This window comes from Spermophilus citellus, assembly GCF_964194105.1.
Source record: "Spermophilus citellus genome assembly, chromosome: 10".
Taxonomy (NCBI): domain Eukaryota; kingdom Metazoa; phylum Chordata; class Mammalia; order Rodentia; family Sciuridae; genus Spermophilus; species Spermophilus citellus.
In genome coordinates this window covers 2,689,339-2,709,581 of record NC_138197.1, presented here as the reverse complement: position 1 = coordinate 2,709,581, position 20,243 = coordinate 2,689,339, and the positions used below count along the sequence as shown (strand labels likewise).

Below are 20,243 nucleotides of genomic sequence, written 5' to 3'. Positions count from 1 at the left end.
ATGCTTACTGGTTTTGTTTATTTGTTCTATAAATTACTCGTAGAGGAGACTGTTGATATCTCTAAAGATAATATTCTCCTCTTGATTCTATTAGTTTTTGCTTCTGATATTTTAAAATTCTGTCATTAGATGCATATACAATTATTATTTTTATATCATCATGATGAATTTATACTTTTGCCATTATGGAAAGACCCTCTTTATCCTTGGGTAATAGTCTTTGTTTTGAACCCTATTTTGCTTGATCATAATACGGGATCCTCGAGCTTTATTTATTTTAGTATTTGAATTGTTGAATCTTTGCTTTACTTTTAAGTTTTTAATAATTAAAGTGAATTTCCTGCAGACAACATGCAGTTGGGTGGGTTTTTTTGTTTTTTGTTTTTTGTTTTTTGTTTTTTTTTGCTACTGGGGATTGAACCCAGGGGTGCCTAACCATTGAGCCACATTCCCAGCCTGTTTTTATATTTTATTTAGAGACGGGGTTTTACTGAATTGCTTAGGGCCTCGATAAGTTGCTGAGGCTGACTTTGAACTTGTGATCCTCCTGCCTCAGCCACTGGGATTACAGGTGTGCACCACCTGGCCTGGCTTATTTTATCTAGTCTGACATTCTCTGCCTTTTAAGACTTTAGCCAATTACTGTGGTCTGAGTATTTGTGCCTAGGCTAGAGGCCAGATTCTGGAGGTTCCAACAAATCAGTTTTGGCCACTTCTCCCCCCAGAAAATGGAAAAAATAAGAGTGAAAAGCCTGTTAATCTACATAATACATGGATGCTATATATTATATAGAAGCATATGAATCAATATAATATATCAATATATTAATCAAATAGCTACACTGGGAAGGCAAGTGAAATCAAGCATCTCAGTCCTGTATTCAGTGTACTGAGCTTTGGGTTGAAAAGAGGAAAAATTGGGGTAGAAGGTAAGAAGTGTACATAATTAAGCAGTTCTGACCAAAGTGGTCTGGTTGATCATTATCTCAATTCTGGTTCTGCAAGACCACTCTGGAAGTCTTTGCCATTTGAGAGGGGCAATCTCCATTGGCTGCTCAGGATCTTTATCTTTCAGATCTGCAATCCCGGAAAAGGGCAATTCTGTTCCCATTAGAAGATTGCTCCTGCTCAAGGAGGGCAGTCTTACCTTGGTGTGATCTGCCTGCAAGATGTCACCATTCCTGGAAGGGGTGAGGCAACAACTGGAGACTTCCAGGTGTCATTTCAGGGGTCTTGAACAGGACAGTTGATTATCCCTGCAAATCTTGAAAATACCTTAGTTACTCTTATTTTGGTATCCTTAGTTGTGAAGGGGACAAGATAAGTTAGGTAAATTTAGGGCTAATAAACCTTGTAATATGCCCTTTATGTGATTAAGATGCCTACCCGCAGAGCCAAAGTTTAAGGTAATAAAGAAGACAGGTACAAAATGAAGGCAGAGATGCCAAGCTTCATCCTGCTTTGAGTTACACACTGGGCATCTGCAGGCCCAAGTGAAGAGTCAGGTGGTGCACACCTGTGATCCCAGTGACTCAGAGGCTGAGGCAGGAGGATTGCAAGTTCAAAAGCAACTTCTAATTCTCTCTGAAGCCCTCATCAGAAACTGAATCTCCCAGCAGCCTGATCTGGAACTTCTAGCCTCCAGAACTATGAGAAATAAATTTCTGTCATTTAAAAGCTACCCAGTCGGTAGCATGTTAGTGTAGCAGCCCAAAGGGAGGAAGACACCAATTTACATCTCCTTAAGGCAAGATTGTAATAAATCACTCAGTCAATCTTAAAGCAGGAGAAAGAACCTTTATTCACCAGCTGGTTGGGATCCACCAGCTGGTGGGCCAAGGGGCAGGCTGCAAGTCTACACTCTTTGACCTCCTCCCAGGGTTTGAGTACACCTTTTATGTTCCCAAACCATATTAATCATAAGTGGCTGTTGCTCTGATTCAAAACCATAAACAAACGTCATGAGATCTAAAATCATACACAGAGAGTGGGCCAAAACGTCCCTAGTTGAGTACAAGTTAAAGAATGGTTACTAACATCTACACAATCAATCTCTGACAGGGTACATTGTCCAAGAAAAATGGGAACTGAAAAGAGAACATTTTTATATTGTATAAGAATTGCCATTTTGTGTTGTCCAACATGCTAAGCTAAGCAACTGTTGATGGGCACAGAGGCGGGGTGTTCCCATGGGAGGAGAATTTCTTGCATGAGTCTGAGGGCAAATGGAGTCTGTCTGTTTGGTCCTTGTCCATATAGCCTGGCCCATAACAATCTAATGCAATTACTGATATGGGGATAGTTTACATCTCCTATGGTGATTATTTATTATCTGTTTGTCCCATCTGTTCCTCATTACTCTTTATCTTTTATACTGATTTCTTTTAGATTCATTCAATATATTTTATGGCTCCATTTCATCTTTGCCATTAGCCGAGTAGATATTTACTTTTAAATTTTCTTATATTTGCTCTAGTATTTATAAAGTTTTAACTTATCACTGCCTACTTTTAAACACTAATAAAACACTTCACATCAATAACAAGATCCTTAAAATAGTATATTTTCATGGACCACCTACATCTTCTGTGCTATATTTTCATAAAGTTTGCTTCTATATTTGTTTTAAATCTCACATATTTTGTGCTTTAAGCATCCATTTACCTCTTAAAGAGATTAAAAAGTAAGAAAACTATGCTTTATATTTATCTTCATATTTTATAAAATGGCTTTTCTGGCTAATAATATCATTTTTTAGGAGGGAGACTAAATCTATCACCTTGTCTTCTATTCTTGGCAAGATCTGAATCTCTTAATTCCTAAGTTATTCTTACAAACCAGCAATGTCTCATGAGTTTTTTTTTAAATAATTTTTTGTAGTTGTAGATGGATACAATACCTTTATTTTATTTATTTATCTTTATGTGGGGCTGAGGATCAAACCCAGGGACTCACATGTGCTAGGCGAGCGCTTTACCACTGAGCTACAACCCCAGCCTCATCTCATGAGGTTTATAGTGTTGTAACTCCAGAGGGTGCTTCAGAGTTTAGTCAATAATTCACATAAGAGATCTGAGGACATTTTCAAAGACCTGAATCCAGGTTTTGTTTTGTTTTGCTTTTTAAAAGCACAGAGAGAGTTCATATGTTCATCTTCTTTCTCATTGTTCATTCATTCATCAAACTTGGATCAATCATTAACTGTCTATTCCAAGCTACAGTGATGAGAATACAAAGATACTATACTTTCTCAGAAGGATCTCTAACTAGGAAGTAGGTTTAAAAAAGTAGATCAAATTCTGGTTTAGGGAGGTGATCAGTCAATCAATGAAACACTTTTTTTTAAGAGAGAGAGAGAGAGAGAGAGAGAGAGAATGAGAATTTTTTTAATATTTATTTTTTAGTTTTTGGTGAACACAACATCTTTATTTTATTTTTATGTGGTGCTGAGGATCGAACCCAGCGCCCCGCACATGCCAGGCCAGCGCGCTACCACGTGAGCCGCATCCCAGCCCAATGAAACACTTCTAATAAAAGTATTCATGTGTGGGCTGGGGTTGTGGCTCAGTGTTAGAATGGTTGCCTAGCACATGTGAGGCACTGTGTTTGATCCCCAGCACCACATAAAAATAAATAAAATAAAGGTATTGTGTCCACCTACAACTAAAAATATTTCTAAAAATTATTCATGTGTTCATCTTCTTTCTCATTGTTCATTCATTTATCAAACTTATTCCAAGCTACAGTGATGAGAATACAAAGAAAAAAAATACTATACTTTCTCAGAAGGATCTTTAACTAGGAAGTAGGAAGACAATAAAATAAAAATTTAAAATGCATTATTTAGTGTTTCCTCTTCAGTGCCTACTATCATTTCTCCCATAATTCTTTGTTCCCTGTGTTTTATAACTTGGTTACTATATGTGTGCTAAATTATAATTACCATAATAACAATAATGCAGATAGTAGTGTTGTTACATATGTTTTACACCTCTACTTTTTGAATCCTTAGGAAAATTATATGAAGTATTATTATCCTGCTTTTGCAGAGGAGGAAATGAAGTCTCAAAGAATGATGTGCCCAAAGTCACAGCTATTACATGAGTGATCTGAGACAGGATTTAACCCAGCTCTGACTTATTGAAGCGCTCATGTTCTGTCAGAAATATGCAGAAAGGTTGGTCCAAGATTTCTACTTCTGCTCTGAACCTCATAATAGAGGGGTTTGGGAATACTACAAGTGGCTAATTAAAAAAACCTCAAAAAGCAATCAACAGAGCAAGGCATGGTGGTGCACACCTGAAATACCAGATACTTGAGAGTCCAAGGCAAGAGGATCACAAATTCAAAGACAGCCTCAGCAACTTAGTGAGGTCCTGAGCTGAAAGGAAAGTGACCACAACACTCGGAGCGACCAAGAGATCTTTATTGCAGCGGTGAGAAAGAGGAGGAGGAGGAGGAGGAGGAGAGAGAGGGGGGGGAGAAGAAAGTGTGTGGGGGGAAGAGCGCAAGAGAGTGGAAGCAGAGAGAAGAGAGAGAGAGAGAGAGAGAGAGAGAGAGAGAGAGGGGGGGGGAGGGGAGAGTTTTTATAGCCCAAATCTAAAGGAGTCACTGGTCTGCAAGCTGTCTTGTTGGTGTATAGTGATTGGGTCACCCAGTAGTTGCTAAGGGTGTCATCTTCTGTCTTCAGGCAGACCAGGCAGGGGGTTGGATATGGGTTTCCGTTGCATCAGACAGGTGGGGGCTGAGTTTAGACTTGAGTGGGGTTGAGTGTTCAGACTTGAGGCAAACAAGCGATAAGGAACCAGACAGAGGGGGGTCGAGTGTCCAGGTTGAGTGTCCTGCAGCTAATATTGGTTCAGCCTGCTCCGCAGCTAACATGAGCAACTGAGGGAGACCCTGTCTCAAAATAAAAAATAAAAATGGCTAGGGATGTGGTTCAGTGATTAAGCTCCTTTGGGTTCAATTCCCAGTTCCAACCCCCACAAGCAACAGCAACAACAAAATAATAATCAGCAGAGAAAAAGAGCAACCTACAGAATGGTAGAAAATACTCGCAATGACTATATCTTATAAAGGGCTAATATTTAGAATATATAAAGAACTCCTATGCTGCAACATAAAAAGCTAAATAATCCTGACCTTCTGATTAATTCTATAAGTTCACAGGTGGCCATTTTTGTTAGCATGGTTTATTCATTCACCAGTTTGGGCCTTGGGTTATGCAAGGCAGATGGTGGTTGTTTACTGGTACAAACAAGGTGCAGAATCATTCCACCTCAGGACTTAAAATGGAGTAACTCCCAGCACACCACTGCTTTAAACAATAGAGTGGCCCAAGATTAGGCACAGTCTGAAAACGGCTGTTCTATACATCATGGAGTGACTCAGAACAGGGCACGGTCTTCTGTTCATACCTTGCACACCATTGGTGGGAATGTAGGATGGTGTCAAGAACACAGTGTGGAAGTTCCTCAGAAAGCTAACAGTAGAATTACCGTATTATCCACTAGTCTCACCTCTGGGTAGATATCCAGAAGAACTGAAAAGTAGGATCTTGAAGGGATATTTGCACACCCTTGTCCATTTCAGCATTGTTCATAATATCCAAGAGGCTGGAGGAACTCAAATGTTTATTGAGGGAGGAATGGGCAAAGAAATGGCATATAATTCAGCTTTCAAAAAGAGGGAATCCTGTCCTATTCTACAACATGGAAAAACCTTCAGGGCCATTATTTTAAGTGAAATAAACTAGTCACACACACACACACACACACACACACACACACACACACACCCCAAACCAAAACAGAACAAATACTATATGATTCTGTTTATATGAAGTAATCAAACTCATAAAAACAGCAGAATGTTGTTTCCCAGCCACTGGGAGAGGAGACAATGGAGTGACATTCTTCAATAGGTATAGAGATATTTTTTATGTACTTTTTGGTGCTGAGGATGGAATCCAGGGCCTCCTGGATACTAAGCTGCCATTCTACCACCCAGAGCTGTAGGGTGTTTTCTGCTACTTAGAGATGGAACTCAGGGGTATCTCTATCACTGAGCTACCCTCCGGCCCTAGATATTTTTACTTTTTATTTTGAGACAGGATCTTTCTAAGTTGCTAAGGCTGGCCTGGAACTTTGAGATCCTTTTGGCTAGCCTCCCGAGTAACTCTGATTATAGATGTGTGCCACCGAACCTGGCCACAGTTCCAATTTTGCAAATTGAAAATGTACTAGAAATCTCCATACTGCTTTCCATATTGGCTGTACCAATTTGCAGTCCCACCAGCAGTGTATGAGTGTACCTTTCCCCCCCACATCTTCGCCAACACTTATTGTTGTTTATCTTCATAATAGCTGCCATTCTGATTGGAGTGAGATGAAATCTTAGAGTAGTTTTGATTTGCATTTCTCTAATTGCCAGCAATGATGAAAATTTTTTCATATATTTGTTGATTGACTGTATATCATCTTCTGAGAAATGTCTGTTCAGGTCCTTGGCCCACTTATTGATTGGGTTATTATTTATTTATTTATTTTTTTGGTGTTCAGCTTTTGAGTTCTTTATAAACCTTACAGATTAGTGCTCTATCTAATGTGTGAGGAGTAAAGATTTTCTCCCAAAATGTAGGCTCTCTATTCACCTCACAGATTGTTTCTTTTGCTGAGAAGAAACTTTTTAGTTTGAGTCCATACCATTTATTGATTCCTGATGTTAATTCTTGTGCCAAAGGAAGTTGGGGCCTAATCCCACATGATGGAGATTAGGGCCTATTTTTTCTTCTATTATATGCAGGGTCTCTGGTCCATTTTGAATTGAGTTTTGTGCATGGTGAGAGATAGGGGTTTAATAAGCAGTATGGAAATTTCTTGGAAAATTGGGAATGGAACCACCATTTGACCCAGCTAATCCCCCTCCTTGGTCTATACCCAAAGGATTTAAAAACAGCATACTACAGGGACACAGCCACATCAATGTTTATAGCAACACAATTCACAATAGCTAAACTGTGGAATCAATCTAGATGCCCTTCAATAGATGAATGGATAAAAAATATGTGGCATATACACACTGGAATATTACTCAGCAATAAAAGAGAATAAAATCATGGCATTTGCAGGTAAATGGATGGAGTTAGAGAAGATAACGCTAAGTGAAGTTAGCCAATCCCAAAAAAACAAATGCTGACTGTTTGATATAAGGAGGCTGCTTCATAGTGGGGGAGGGAGAGGTGTATGGGAGGAATATATGAACTCTAGATAGGGCAGAGGGGTGTGAGGGAAAGGGAGGGGATATGGGGTTAGAAATGATGGTGGAATGTGATGGACATTATTATCCAAAGTACATGTATGAAGACACAAATTGATGTGAATATACTTTGTATACAACGTTAAAAAAAAAAGAAAATGTACTAGAGATCCCTTGTACAGCAACGTCAATAATGTGCACGCTGCTGAACAGTAGTGCACTGAACAATACACTTACAATGCTTAAAATGGTAAATTTTGCTACGTGTTTTCCACAATTTTAAAAACAAATTTAAGAAAAAAAGTGCAGAGGAGGGCAGCTTCATGCTATGCTCTTAATGTTCGAATCTGTTTAAATAAATAGAGCGTTGACAGCTCTAATGACGACGACAGTACCTCAATCAGCATCAACCTTGCTTTCCCCAAAGAGGGAACCTCCTCCTTGCGCTAGGTGTCACGCTCCCCTGGCCGCCCCTCGCCCCACCCTATCCCCGCCCACAACTTGGTTTAATCCAATCGCAGCCGTGGCTCCGCCCTCTCGGTTGTGTCTCTTTCCTGCATCCGGGCTCTTTCCTGCAGGCCGGCTGGGAAAGCATGGAGGTCCACGGTGAGCTTAGCGCCAGCCCCAGCTCAAGCTGTTCGTCGTCCACCCGGAACTGCTCGGGGGCCTCCGTGTCCAGCGAGCTGCTGACAGCGGGGAGCGATGGCCGAGGAGGTGAGGGGCCGGTGGCGGCGGCGTGGGGCGTGCACGTGCGGCGGAGGAGCCCCAGGGACCGTGCGAGGCCGCGGCGGGGCTGGGGCTGGCACGGGCGGTTCTGTTCCGCTAGACGGTGGGCGTCCACGTTGCGGAGCGCGGTAGCGGGGCTCCTCGGGTGCCGCCAAGCTGGGGCGCAAATCGGAGCGAGGGCGTCGGGTATGGCGGTCTGGGTCCATGAACTTGCTGGTCGGGAAGATGGTGATCATTCAGCTGAACACTGCGCTCCTCCTCCTGCGCGCACAGAGCTCCCCCAGCGCCGCGCTCTTGGAGGGAGACGTGCGCAGAATTTCAGACACTAACAGAATTAAAGGATGGCTTCGAATCCTGTTCCACAGTGGGACTTCTAGGAGACTTATTTACCCTCTCCAAACCTCGGCGTTCACGTTTCGAGAATAGAGGTGGTAGCACCAGTAGAATTTCTGTGAGCAGGAGGAGAATGCATAAAAGGGCCTGCGACTGTTCTTAGTAGGTAGAAGAAAAGATTTTCTTCTAGCTTGGAGAAAAGAACATCCAGAGCATGAGAAGGAGCTGTAATGACAGTGATAGCCAAAGCTCGTGTAGTGCTTGCTATGCCTCAGAGTTTAGTACTGAACAAATTTAATACTGCACGAAACTGAGCAGAAGGTTCTCTTGTTTTCTCCGTTTTATAGGTGAGCAAGTTGAGGCATGGTGGGCATACAGATAAAAAAACAGATCATTGAAGAGTACATCTGAAGGGATTGTGGCTGGAAAGTAGCAAACCTGTGATGTGATTTCAAGTAGTCTGGGTGCAGCTCTGCTTTTAACTCTAATCCAATGACTAGTCCTTAAGTAGTAAATATTCAGTGGGCATTTCTTTAACTCTGCTTTGAGGATTAACAGGATTTTTGTACCAGAGAGTTAATAGATTTTCCAGGTATTAGAAATGGTGGGTAAATCCAGTAGCTGGGGAGGCTGAGGCAGGAAGATTGCAAGTTCAGGGTCAGCCTGAGCAAATTAGCAAGATCCTGTCTCAAAATAAAAAGGATTGGGGATGTAGCTCAGTGGTAGAGCACCCCTGGGTTCAGTCCCCGGTATCACAAGAAAAAGAAAAGAACAAAAATAATAGAGAAAAAGAAATATTGTCAAAGTCTTGAGTTTTAAAAGTTCTGTTCTCAGAGCTCTCATGGGCTAGAAAGTTAGGTTGACTGGAGGAATAGTGGGTGAGAAAGCTCAAAAGGTGGAACGGGAAACAAAATTTCCCTGAAGAGCTGCTTTGCCTAGCTTGGTCATCTCTGAAGAAGTAACCAGATAAGCATATTTTACAAATGAAGAAACAAATGCTCCAAGTTGACTGATTTTACAGACTTAGAAACAATTTCTGGCTTTACTCAACTAATATTATACTGGTGCTGCTTCCTCTATCATTGCAGGCTCGCATTTGTGCACTGATGCATTTCTGACCTAGAAAAATGGAGTTCAATGTGCATTTATTACTCATAGGTGTAATAATAGTGATGAAGGAGACAGGCTTAAGAAAGGATATACACACACAGTCAAAATGTACTGAAACTCCAAGTGCCTCTTTTTTACAGTGCAAGAGATTGAACCCAGGGCCTTGAATATGCTAGGCAAGCACTCTTTCACTGAGCTATACCCCTAAACCTCAGTCCCTGTTATTTTTATTATACTATAGTTAATCAGTTTCTATGTGTTTTCAGGTATATGGGACAGGTTACTCATCAATTCCAAGCCTAACTCCAGAAAGGCCTCCACTCTTCAGACAGTTCGGATAGAGAGGAGCCCGTGTAAGTACCTCATTCCCTGTCTTGTGCTAAGAATGCCAAAGTTTGTCTAATGAAGATGTTATTTGATGGGGCTGTCTCTGTCTTCATAAGGCAGACATCAAGCCACAAAGTCCAGTAGAATAAGTCCTATTGTAAAATCAGTATACAAGGATAGAATTTCTTGTATCATTCCCCTGCCTTAAGCTGACTTTCCTGTAAAGCTACTTGAGGTATGAATTTTTGGAAGCCAAAAACAATTATTGTTGTTAGTGGGGTGTGCTGATCTGCTCCCACAATCCTGGCACTTGGAGGCTGAGGCCCAGGGATCACTTGAGTCCAGGAAACCAACCTGGGCAGCATAGGAAGACCTACACTCAAAAAAGAAACCAACAAAAACTAATTGTTACTGGTACCATGTCACATGCCTGATACCTGGGAGGCCAAGGCAGGAGGATTGCAAGTTAGAGCCCACCTTGGATATATTAGCAAAACCCTGTTTAAATTTTTTTAAAAAAACAACAGCAGTGGTTAGCTTAACGGTAGGATGCTTGTCTACCATGGGAGAAATTGCTGGTGCTGCAAAAAAAATTAAAAAAAAATTATGGTTAATCTCCATGTTATTTTTTTAAGAAAGCCCCATGACATCCCTCAATTGGACACAGGTACTTAAATGGTAAATGTTGCTTATAGTATGACATAACCAAGCCAGTTCTGTTTATTAATTATTCTATATTATTATACTGCACATTTATAAGTTTGTTCAGCACTCACTTTTCAAATGGCTCCTATATAATAGTAAATGTCTGTTAATTCGGATGTCAAATATTTAATTAAAACAATGTAAATGATGCAGGAGGTTATTGCATCTATAAATTAAGAAATCATGAATACTCCAAAAACTGAACCATTCCGTGCACTGAATCTATAGTAGCTAAAATGACTATATGGTAGCTTTTTGTTCAAATTTTGTGTAGACGTAGGTTTTCATTTTGGGAAGGTGCATACTTAGAAGTGAAATTGTCCAATTGTTTGCTTAAATTCATCTATCATTTTGCATTCCTGAAAGCAAGGTAAGAGGGTTTAGTTAGTTGCTGCATATCCTCACCAACATTGAGTGTAGTCTATTCTATTGTGTGTGTAATGGTATTGGTTTGTGGGTTTTTTTTTTTAATTTTGAGACAGGATCTTGCCAAGTTACTGAGACTGGCCTTGAATTGCAGTCCTCCTGACTCAGCCTTTTGAATATCTGGGATTACAGATGTGTACCACCACACTCAGCAAGCATCTTTTCATGTGTTACTGTTTAAATGTTTTTGGTGAACTATTGGTTAAAATCTTCAGTCCATTTAAAATATACTACCTTATTGATAAAACACCATTTTTTATAGTGGAGGTGTGCTAGTGATGACTTTGCTAGCCTTTGTTTTATTGTTTTTATGCTTTAAAAAAGAATTTAAAAATTTTTTTTTTGGCAATACTGGGGATTGAACCCAGGTGTACTCTACCACTGAGTCACATCCTAGCCCTTTTTATGTTTTATTTTGAGACAAGGTCTCCTTGAGTTGCTTAGGGTCTCCCTAAATTGCTGAGATTGACCTTGAACTTGAAATTGTCCTGCCTCAGCCTCCCAAGTTGCTGGGATTACCAGCATGTGTCACTGTGCCCGACTTCTCTGGCTGCTTTTAAGATTTTCCTTACCATTGGTTTTCATCCACTTGATGATGTGCGCTATGGTTTTTCTTGTGATTCTGGAGTGTGGAGATTCATTGGCCTTATTGGATCCGTGGGGTTATGGTTTTTATCATTTTTGGGGAAATTTTCACTTTTTCCTTCCAATGTTTTTCTCTGCCCCTCTTCCTCTCTTGCCTTTCCTCGAGAAATACACATTTTTGCCAATTGAAGTTGCCCCTTTGTTGTTTAATACCTTTTATTTTTTTTAGTCTTACTTTTTGTTTTATTTTGGATAATTTCTGTTGCTGTACATTCAAGTTCACTAATCTTCGTTATTGTCTAATCTGTTAATCCTGAATCAGATATTATAGTTTCCTTCTCCACACGTTCAATTTGAGTCCTTTTATCTTTTATTGCTTTCCTCACTGTGCTTTGTTTGCTTTGTTGAGTGTATGCAGTATATTTATGGTAACTGTTTTAACATTCTTATTGTCATTAGTGTCATTGCTGATTATTTATATGTTTGGAAATTGTGTGTGTGTGTGTAACTGATGATTGAACCCAGGGCCTTACACATGCTATGGGGGTGCTCTACCTATGAGCTATGTCCCTAGCCCATTTAAAATTTTTATGTATTTATTTGTTCATTTGTTTATTTTATTTTATTTTATTTTTTTAAGTCCTGGGTATTGAACCCTGAGTCTCCCATGTGGTGGGCAACCACTCTGCTACTGAATTATAACCTTGGCCCTTTTTTCTTTCTTTTCTTTTTTTTTTTTGGGGGGGGGGAGATGGGGCTCACTGAGTTGCCCTGTCTTGCCTAGAACTTGCATCCTCGTGCCTCCCCTTCTCCAGTAGGTGAGATTACAGGCATACATATGGCAGAAATATTTGGCTTCTGAGAATGATTCAGGCTGAATATGTTGGTATTTATTTTGCTCCACTTGATTCGTTAGTTAAAAACGAAAGCAGAGCTGGGTGTGAGAGCATACACAAGCAGTCCCAGCAACTCTAGAGGCTGAGGCAGGAGGATTGCAAGTTTGAGGCCAGCCTTAGCTACTTAGTGAGGTCCTAAGCAACTTAGACCCTGTCTCAGAAAATAAAAAGGGCTGGTGTTATCGCTCAGTGCTAAAGTGCCTCTGGGTTCAATCTCCAGTACCAAACAACCAAAAATAGAAGGAGATCTTGCCTGTGATAATATATTTGAATGTTTAGACACAGAAATACCTTGATTGTATCTGAAAGGGGAGGAAGACTAACAGTTATTCAGTATTCAGGATGTGCCAGGCTGTGTGTGTGTGTACATAGTCTCTTCTTCTGTCTGCTGGATATTTTAGTCATCTGTCATATAGCCCGAGTAGTGGCTTGATGAGTTTTGAGAGTCCGTTATGGGGATAGTTTTGCTAGGCCTCTTTTGAGATACAAAGACATTAAATACCCCTTGTTTGTTGACTCCTCTGTATTTAGCAGAGTGCCTGGCAGTTATCACACCTCTATCAGAGGAGCACGCTCAGGTGTTGAGTGGTAAAATCATATTTATTGGTTAGCACTCTTTTTTAAACAGATACAACATTTTTTATACCTTTATTTTATTTATTCATTTTTATGTGGTACCAAGGACTGAACCCAGTGCCACCTGCATGCCAGGCAAGCACTCTACCACTGAGCCACAACCACAGCCCAATAGCTTTATTTTATTTATCTAGGTTTTTTTTTTTAATGTGGTGCCGGGTATCTAATCCAGTGCCCCATGCATGTTGGGCAAGTGCTCTACCTCTCAGCCCCAGCCCCAGCCCCCAGTTAGCACTCTTGATTGCAGATGAGGGAAACACGGCTCACATTGTCTAAAGAAAAGAAAGAAATTATGTTGGCTTATATTATTGGGATAAAAGAACCCAGGGGCAGCAATTTCAAGCATATCTGGATCCTGGGACTCCGTGTCCTGAGGGGCCTGTGGCTCTGTATCTTTAAGCTCTGCTTTGGTAGGCGTTGGCCTGGATCTCGAGTAGGCTCAATCTTCTCTGTGGCAAGTTGCCTGCTCTGTTGGAAGGTTGAGCCTTTTGTTCAGCTGCTCCCTGAATCAGTCACTCAGAATGTTTCTTGACAGTTCAGACAACCACAGTCTGATGAGGTATTAGCCCGACTAGAGTGCTGCATCTCTGTGTGCCACCAAACAAACAGTGGCCCAGGTGTGGAATTGTAGGCATGTGTAGGAGGAGAGATGCGTGACTGACAGTAACACAGGCTTAAAGGGAAGACCAGAAAAAGGGGAGCGGATATTGGCAGGCATTGACAGTCATTGCTTACTTGCTTAAGGTAAGTTAGGAGGCGGAGCTGGAATAAGTCAGTTACCGCGACAGTCTCATCGTAAGCCTCAGAACCTGGCATACTTAACTGTTATGGCATTGTCTCCTTACTCAGGTACTTTAGAATGCCATCCTTTCAGGGGTTAGTAGTGCTGTGGTTGTGTGAGGAATAGAAATAAAACATTTGAGCCAAGCATAGTGGTGCACACCTGTAATCCCAGCTACTCAGGAGACTGAGGTAGGAGGGTTGCAAGTTTGAGACCAGCAAGTTAGCAAGACCCTGTCTCAAAATAATAATATAAGGGCTGGGGTTAGAGCTCAATGGTAGAGTGCTTACCTAGCATGTGGAATGCCCTGTTCAATCCCAGTAATGCAAAACAATTTTTCTTTTTAAAGAAATAATTAGTTGCTGAATTGTGTAGTTCTGTTGCTTTCAGTGGCTTGGTGTGAAGAGGATCATAAGATCATTGCTAGCTGGGGCAACTTAGACTTTGTCTCAAAATAAGATTTAGGGCTGGGGTTGTGGCTCAGTGGTAGAGTGCTTGCCTCCTTGTAAGCATGAGGCACTGGGTTTTATCCCCAGCACCACATAAAACAAACTAAATAAACAAAATAAAGATATTATATCCATCTACAATTTTAAAAATATTTAAAAAAATAAAATAAAATTGAAAAAACAGCTGGGGATGTAATACCTCAGTGGTAAAGTGCTTGCCTAGCATATGTGAGTCTCTGGGTTCAATTCCTAGTACTGGGGGAAAAATAATTCAGAAGTGAACAGAGATTTTTTAACATGGAAACATTGAATGATTTATTATTATTACTATTCAATGCAGATGAATTTACAGAGAATCCTGGATTTTGAATTTACTAACATGAATGTTGCTATGCCATTTTCTCTCTCTGTAGTGTTAGACCAAGTTCAGAACTTTCTCCCCCAGATGGCCCAGGCAAATGAGAAATTACGGAAAGAAATGGCTGCTGCTCCACCTGGTCGCTTCAATATCGAGAGTCTCGATGGGACTCTCGGGAAAGTGATACAGATGGTAAGTGTGCTTTGCCTTCATTTCATACAGTGAAATCAGCATGTGCCTTGTCACCTAAAAGTCAGAGTGAGAACTTGCCCACTGAATCTTTTTGGGGGGAGCAGGAACCAGGATTGAACTCAGGGGCACTTGGCCACTGAGCCACATTCCCAGCCCTGTTTTGTATTTTATTTAGAGACAGGCTGTCACTGAGTTGTTTAGCGTCTTGCTTTTGCTGAGGCTGGCTCTGAACTCACCATCCTCCTGTCTCTGCTTCTGTGGGTGGAGCTTAGGGATTTAGTCATGTGGAGTCACTGGTGGGCTTTTTCAGGCCAAATATTATATTTGTTAACTTGAAGCATTAATTTGTCCTAACTGATTTGATTTTTTCCCAAAAGAGGCAATTATAATCTGATTCATAGAGTGTGTGGAAATAAATGATGTGCTTGTAAGAAATGATCAATCCCATAAGCTTCCAGTGAAATTGCCCCATTTGTACTCATTCCGTGGCCACCTGGAATTCCCTTTGTAACACTAGTGTCTGAACAGAGCTGGCAGCACGGTTAATAGCATCCATTCATCAGCGAATCCCGTTCAGATTCAGGACTGCTTCAGAATAGATCCCCCTCCAAGCACTCTGGGTAGCCTCCACGGCTGCCTCTCTCCATCCAGGTAATTGTGGTTTCTCCTGAACCACTGCAGTAATTTCCTAACAGGGCTTCCTTCTTCTGCTCTGTTCTCCCTGGGGTCTGTTCTTCTCACAGTGTGTGGCACACAGTTTAGTCCCTGAGGCCTTCCCCGTAGTGTTCCTAATAATGGAAATCCTTCCCAGGGCTCCGTGATCCAGCCCTCCAGCTCACTCTCTCTGACCTTACCTTCTTCACAGCCCCTTGTCTGCTGTGCTCTGGCTCCAGTGTCATTGCTCCAGGGCTTCTCCTGCGTGACTTTCTCACCTACAATGTGTGTGTCTACATTTCTGCATCTTGACTCGTCTCTTCTCAGTTGTCACCTCATCAGGAGAACTTCCCTGGATCTTGTCCTATTTTATCTTTCTCTGTTTTCACTACCCTGCACTCTGCTTTATATGTATTTGTTTGTTTCCTTTCTTTCCCCTCTAGAACGGGGGTCAGTAAACATTTTCTGTAAGAGGTCAGATGGGTAAATACTTTGGGCTCTGTGGGCCATTCTTAGTTTATAAGCTGAGCAAAAATGGGTAGCAGGTAGGGTTTGGCCTTCAGGTTATAATTTGCTGGTCTCTACTGAAAAATGAAGGCATGGGTTTTGTTTTGATTTTGTGTTGTTGAATCTCTGGAATCTAGTGGGATACCTGGCTTATGTTAATATTTAAATGAAGGGATGTTGAATGTGTCCAGGATATGTAGAGTAAGGCTATAGGAGACCTTTTAGACCTTAATGTCAGTCATCATTCTGGTGGATCTTGGCAACTGAAAACATGATAATGCCATGTTCTATTAAAAAAACATTTCTTACCCTTTGTGCATATTTTTTAACAAGGTTTTATAGATTTTTTATGAAATAGATTTCTCACCTGATATGTTTTGCAGGATGTGGCCTTATTTGAGATGGATCACTCAGATTCAAAAGAAATGGACAGTTCAGAGGAGAGTTCACAAGAGAGTTCAGAGGACAGTTCAGAATCTGAGGATGAAGATGGCAGCATCTCGTCTGAAGTTACCATAGATAACATTAAGCTTCCTAATTCAGAAGGTGGAAAAGGCAAGATTGAGGTGTTGGACAGTCCAGCAAGTAAAAAAAAAGAAACAGTGAAGAAATTGATCTGAAAAGAAACAGGTGGTGTATATCTGCTAATTCTGTGAAAAAGAATGTGGTTCACTGGCTGTTTTACATTTCTGAAGCTGATAGTGTTCTTATGTGTTGAAAGAAAAACTTTAGACCAAGTTAATGGTTTATTTGTGCAAAGAACAGTTCATGAATGGGGTAGCTTTCAAAACGGAAAGGAAGAGGTTCAGAGAACTCCAGTCTAGTGATGGCTGACACGAAATAACAGAAATGACTTTATTTGTGACAGTGAGGCATTTTTCTCATTTGGACATGTTTAAAAGGAAAACTTTTGCTGGGCTTGATGGTACACACCAGTAATCCCACTGACGAGAGTCTGAGGCAGGAGGATCACAGGTTCAAAGCCAGCCTCAGCAACTGATCGAGGCCCTAAGAAATTTTGTGAGACCCTGTCTCAATAAATAAATAAATAAATAAATAAAAAGGGCTGAGGATGTAGTTCAGTGGTAAAGCCCCTGGGTTCAATCCCCAATACCCTCCCCAAATAAAATAAAAGTAAATTTTTTAGATAAATTTAATGGTTTATTTGAGCAAAGAACAATGCATGAGTTGAGAAGTACTGAAAATGGAAAGGGATTCAAAAAGCTCTGCTCTGTAGTGAGGGCAGACATGGAAATAGAGGGCAGACATGGAAATAGAGCGCAGAAATAACTTGATTTGCTACAGTGAGGCTTTTGCATTATTTGGACAAGTTCTAAAGCTCAGCTGTTTGTTTGGCTGAAACTGTTATTTGTTGAAAGCCCTCCTCCTAAATTAGATTTCAGTTTATTTCTGGGCTGAGGTAATGTACTCATTACATAAGATCTCAGAGTACTGGAGACAACCTCAGGATAGTGGCCTCTTGCTTATTTAATTTAGCATATGTGACATCTGGTGTGTTTTGTTTCTCAGAGAGACCAAAGCTGGCCCTTGAAGATTTGTGATATATAACATTTCTGCATTTTCCTTTGGTCATCAGTTGATTCATTGTTCTAAATGTGTTCTAAGTATACCTTAACTCTAATTCATTAATTCATTGTTCTAAATGTACCTTAACTCTTCATAAATGGGTAGAATGTTTTTACTTCATTCTCATGCATTTCTTATCAGGTACTTTTTTGTTCTGGCTTATCAGTGAAGTTATCCCTGTGTCAGGGGAGAGTGAGAGTATAGCTCCCTGTCTCTCCCAGCCCCACCTCGACCCTGAAGGATGAAATTGATTTGAATTTTCTCTTTATTTTAAAAAAAATGTGTTCTTTGAAATATCTATATGTATTTTAACATATAAATACTATCATAAATTATTTATTGTTGAGTAAATTGGATGTTTAGGAAGGAAGTGAAATGAATTTTCTGTGGCTTTTGACTTTAGTATAATCTTAGAAGTATGTTTTTCAGTAGGAATAAGAACAAGAAATCAATCTGACCAAAGAGAGGCCTAGTTCCAAAATACCACTTCGGTTAGGATACAAAGAGCCTAGCTGATAATTGAAGAATTCTAATAGTTTTAGTTTTGTTATTTCTGTCATTATCCAGGATATATCTTTTAGGTTTAAATCGCTAGGATTATTCATGGGCCACATGTTGTCATGTCCCTTCCTGTGAGTACACAGGGATAGCAGTCTGAATGCATACGTCAGTTCCCTTCTTAGGAGAGAGGAACATGGTAGTAATTTCTTAGATCTCTTAAATTTTAATGACTGAAGCCTTAAGATGAGTGCATATTAAAATTCTAAGAGCTTCTGCTAATGTGTATATTCTTTAAAATAAGAATGAACTGTTTCTTTAAAAAAAAGCAATTTTTTTTAACTTGGGTGTTATTTTATTATATGATTGCCCCCAAAATTATAGAGACAACTGGAGTTCATTTTCAGGTAATTTAACTTGACCAGTAAAGCTCATTTTTACTGTGTTTTACTTTGGAGTATGTGTGATTAGGAAGTGTAACAATCATACCAAGATTCTTATAGGATTTTTTTTTCATATTCTCTTTTCACTTGTGTAGTTGATGAGGCATTACTTACTATCACTGTTATTTTTAGTTTTCCTGGTTGTGGCCCAGTACACATTCTTCATAGTCTCTTTGATCAGTGAAATAAATCAATAAATCTGCAAAATGTCATAATTAAGGAAGAAATATTGGGCAAAGGGTTCTCTATTTAAGACTGATAGTCTCATATGAGGATCAAACCTGTAGTTTAATAAACTGATGTTACCCCCCCTGCTTAAACTAATTCAGTAATTAGCCCAAATATTTTACTTTAAAAATCTATATAAGGCTTAATTTCTAACTAGTGACTAAATGATAATCATTAAAGGTTTTTTGACAGACTATGTATGAGTACTTGGGAGAACTGCTGACAGTTTTGCTCACTCTGGATGAAATTATTGATAATCATATCACACTGAAAGACCACTGGACTATGTACAAAAGGTACATCAATTAAAATAACTTTATTCTCTTACATTTATGAAGATAGTACTTACTGTTGCTTAATTTCAGATGGATTTGTCTGAGGGCATGATAAACCTATATAAAGCATATTCATTCATTTTGTTTTTGTATCAGGGATTGAATCCAGGGGCACTTAGCACTGAGTCACATCCCCAGCCCTTTTTAAATTTTTTTTATTTTGAGGCAGGGTCTTCTCAGTTGCTCAAGTCCTCACTAAGTTGCTGAGGCTGGCTTCGAACTTGCAATTCTCCTGCTTTAGCCTCCTGAGCCAGTGGGATTTAAGGTGTACCTGGCAAGCATCCTCATTCTTATGAAGAGTCAAATGTTACTTTACCTGCCTTAGGACTCTGATTTATTTTTTTCTTTGGACTCTATTCAAGTGATGTTTTTTTTCTCTGAATTGGCTTCATTTTATTACATGCTCTAAAACTTTATTTTATGTTTTATTCAATGTATAAATATTCACTAAATATCTGGTATATACAGAGCTCCAGGCATCTGAATTTAAGATGATATAAAGAAGCAAAATAAAATTTCATGTATGAGGATTATTCTGCTCAAATTTTCAAATGTATAGCGCCAAATAAGAATGAGGAAAAAGTTTGAGTTTTTAATAATTCATTTAAGTAGATTTAAGATCTTTTTCCTGCTTTTCTACAAGGTTACTGAAGTCTGTACATCACAACCCTTCCAAATTTGGAATTCAGGAAGAAAAACTAAAGCCATTTGAAAAGTTCTTGTTAAAACTAGAAGGGCAGTTACTTGATGGCGTGATATTTCAGGTGAGTAGAGCTGTATCAGGCTATAACCAACGAGCTTGTATTAGTTAACTCAGCTAAGAATTTTTTGAATACTGTTGAGTTTGTTTTTCTTTAAAAAGTGCTTTGACTTAAAATCATTGTTATTGTATTAATTGATAACTATTTTGGTATCTAGTAGTAAACAAAAAAGTGTATTGATTGTACTAGGGGTGAGGGTTTTCTTTTAAATTATGTAAAAGGAGAAAATTAAGGACTAAGATTTAAGTGTTTGTGTTAAATATTTTTTATTGTTAAATACATATTGTTTGTTGTTAAATACCTCTAGATTTAGGTTTGTAAAACTACCTTAAAAAAGTCTGATGAGGGCTTGGGGTTGTGGCTTGTGGCTCAGTGGTAGAGTGTTCGCCTCACACATGAGAGACCCTGGGTTCGATCCTCAGCACCACATAAAAATAAATAAACAAAAT

The 20,243-nt window shown here is 39.7% G+C and overlaps 1 protein-coding gene across 1 annotated transcript; it reads left to right on the top strand.

Moving 5' to 3' along the window:
• Positions 1 to 7,818: 7,818 nt before the first annotated feature.
• Positions 7,819 to 17,521, top strand: LOC308658321 (NOP protein chaperone 1-like). The gene is made up of 4 exons (XM_081310878.1): positions 7,819 to 7,971; positions 9,693 to 9,779; positions 14,645 to 14,781; positions 16,326 to 17,521. The coding sequence occupies exons 1-4, from the start codon at positions 7,851 to 7,853 to the stop codon at positions 16,560 to 16,562; spliced, it is 582 nt and encodes a 193-aa protein (XP_081167004.1). The 5' UTR covers positions 7,819 to 7,850; the 3' UTR covers positions 16,563 to 17,521.
• The last annotated feature ends 2,722 nt before the right edge of the window (positions 17,522 to 20,243 follow it).

What these genes read in the sequence shown, in the direction of transcription:
- LOC308658321 (XM_081310878.1), top strand. Translation starts at nt 7,851, where the DNA reads ATGGAGGTCCACGGTGAGCTTAGCGCCAGCCCCAGCTCAAGCTGTTCG. An exon ending in TCGGATAGAGAGGAGCCCGT is followed by an intron (nt 9,780 to 14,644) that starts GTAAGTACCTCA and finishes CTCTCTCTGTAG; the next exon opens with TGTTAGACCAAGTTCAGAAC. An exon ending in TCGGGAAAGTGATACAGATG is followed by an intron (nt 14,782 to 16,325) that starts GTAAGTGTGCTT and finishes TATGTTTTGCAG; the next exon opens with GATGTGGCCTTATTTGAGAT.